Source organism: Alosa pseudoharengus, unplaced genomic scaffold (genome assembly GCF_046254945.1).
Source record: "Alosa pseudoharengus isolate Yale_2024_CS ecotype anadromous, Long Island Sound unplaced genomic scaffold, YU_APseudo_1.1 YU_APseudo_1.1_scf_1, whole genome shotgun sequence".
NCBI classification, from domain to species: Eukaryota; Metazoa; Chordata; class Actinopteri; order Clupeiformes; family Clupeidae; genus Alosa; species Alosa pseudoharengus.
The window spans coordinates 51,421,631-51,424,130 of NW_027468564.1; the positions used below are offsets into that span (position 1 = coordinate 51,421,631).

Here is a 2,500-nt window from a genome sequence, read left to right on the forward strand (position 1 = left end):
GAGAGAAGAGTGGGGAGAATGAAGAGGCATAAATAGACCTCGGAAGCGTGTTTGGCCCCGTTTTTTACTTGCGTCCGCAGTCCGCCTTCATGTGATGTTCGCTCTCTCCATCTTAAAGCGCAAAAGCTGCACAAAGGCTTTCAGCCTTTCATGCATGAATGAGTCCCGGCACTCTTTATGGGCAAAGCACGGGAAGTGGAGCGCCACGGTCTTTTTAAATATTTGATCTGGTCCCTTATGTGACATAACAAACGGAAATGTCTCTCTGTCTCTTCTTCGGTCTTTCCATCATCTTTCAGTCTTCCTGTACCCCACAGCAGGATGTATGAGTGACATGTAGATGGGGGGTGAGGCACACAAACAGATGATATGTACAGAATGAGATGATGAGGTGACATTGCTGCAACATGGCTTGCGGAAGGCGGGCAGCAACAAGGACTTAGTCTGAGCATAGCAAATGAAGGGACTAAAATAAGAAACTTGAAAATGGAATAGAATGACTGCACTGTGTGTGTGTTTGAATGTGTGTGTGTGCGTGAGCGTGAAATCCTATTATGCATAGCTCCAATCTGATATGAAACAGCCCGTTTTATGTGCTAGTGTCTTTACCTTTATTCTGCCCCTCCTTACAGCCCCCCCCCCCCCCTTCTCCCCTCGTCACCCCCCCCCCTCCCTCTCTCATCTCCTCTGACATGCTTTCACTCTTCCACAATGGAGTCGCTGAAGTGTGGGAACAACAGGTCACCACGCGAGCAGGAGCGGAGGAGGGCAGAATTAATTTGATTAGGGGCTATTATGCTGCAATTAAGAGGAGCACCCTCGGCTGGGGCCAGACCAGAGACGGGGAGGTGGGGCGGGGGAGGGGGTGTCTGTGGGGATGGAAGGGGCAAATGTATGGACTGCTGTGTGTGTGTGTGTGTGTGTGTGTGTGTGTGTGTTACACCTGTGTAGCTGAGCAACTCCTGCCTTCATTAATTGAGACAAGGTGTCACGGAGGGGTCAGAGTTCGAGCTTCCGCCGTCCGCCCTCGGGCTCCTTCTCCACCGAGGCAAAAATTTGAATCGCCATCAAATGCCTTGAGCTCCACCATCTCGCTGTGCCTCTAAAACCGCTGTTTTCACCTCTCTTTGCAGAACAACGACCCCCTGACGATGGGTTACCATGGATACCCACCTCCTAGTCAGGTAGGAGGACCGTTTCATTGGTATCTCTCTCTGAAGCTCCTCTGTTGTGAGGCCCTTGTCAGGCCTGTCTAGCCATTCTGACTTATTTATTTATTTGCCTGACTTTGATGGGACCCTCGCAGTGACTGCGTACGCGCATTTTAATTGGCTCGCCTGTCTATTTTGGTCCCAGCGTCATCAGGTAGAGAGATGTGCGCTTCCAGACTCGGCGCCCCTCTCAGGCTCTGAGATTGAGTGAGCTCTGAGATTGAGCAAGCTCTGAGATTGAGTGAGCTCTGAGATTGAGCGAGCTCTGAGGTCTCTTTAGTTCACGTTTAGTGCACTAAGAAGAATAGTTTAGTTTAGTTTAGTGCAAGAAGAATATTTATATTTAAATAATCTACTCTAGCCATTTCATACTATACGGCAGGGGTGCAGTGTTTGAAAAGGAGCATAACATATAGAGCCCTCTTTTTGCATATTATTTGGATATTGCATAATGCTAGTATTGTTTAGTGCTTAGATGTTGTGACCATGCGTATGTGGCCTTGTGTTTCCTGACTTTAGTTTATTTTTAATGACACCGGTTCTGTAAGTCTGCATCCTTCTTCTTTACTCCTCCCTCCTTCCCTCATGACAAATATCTTATGTGATGATTAGTTTCAGGCACACAATCTCAAAAATGTATTAGTAGATTAGTCATTGAGCTATTATTTCTCATAACAGCAGTTTTGTGGCCCTGTGGCTGTGTAGCTGTATAAATCTGAGTATTGAGCATGCAAACGATATTTATTTCTAGGACCGTTTTATTTCATAGCACTTAGTCCCAATTACCATTTTTGGCAAAATGGGTGGTGTGTGAAACCCAATGTTTTAAACATTATCAAAATACCACAGTATGCTCTAATGCTCAAATGTTTTGTGCATTGGCTATTTATTTACTGTAAATGACATAATTGCGGTGATGTTCTGTGACAGCCGGATCAGAGCTGTAGTGTGATTTCACAATATTAATCATTCTCATGTTCTGTTCTTAACGTTTGGAGACTGACAATAGCAAGCCCAAAACCCGGTATAATCACACCGCTCCTGTTTGGAGTAACTGCATAGTAACTGTGGTGGGCATAGATGACTTGGCTGTCTTTAACTCGGCACAGTGTTACCTCAAAACCCCTCTCATCCCAAATGATTATTAGCAGGGTCTAGTGAGTTCTGTGTTGCTGCATGAAGCGGCTCTGTTTACTTCATGGCGTATTAGCATGGGGAAGTGTTATCAGATCGTCCAGTGTGTGAGTTAATCCACAGATCATCCCCTTGCCGCTCGTCTCATTCTCTGT

At 46.1% G+C, this 2,500-nt stretch overlaps 1 protein-coding gene across 4 annotated transcripts in view; it reads left to right on the top strand.

Moving 5' to 3' along the window:
- The window catches only part of rbfox2 (RNA binding fox-1 homolog 2), a 38,462-nt gene that overhangs the window by 7,073 nt on the left and 28,889 nt on the right, over window positions 1-2,500 (top strand). For all 4 annotated transcript variants that reach the window (XM_076291763.1, XM_076291765.1, XM_076291773.1 and 1 more), the window contains one exon: window positions 1,134-1,184. In XM_076291763.1, coding sequence (XP_076147878.1) covers window positions 1,134-1,184 — 51 coding nt within the window. The remainder of the gene's footprint in view (window positions 1-1,133; window positions 1,185-2,500) is intronic.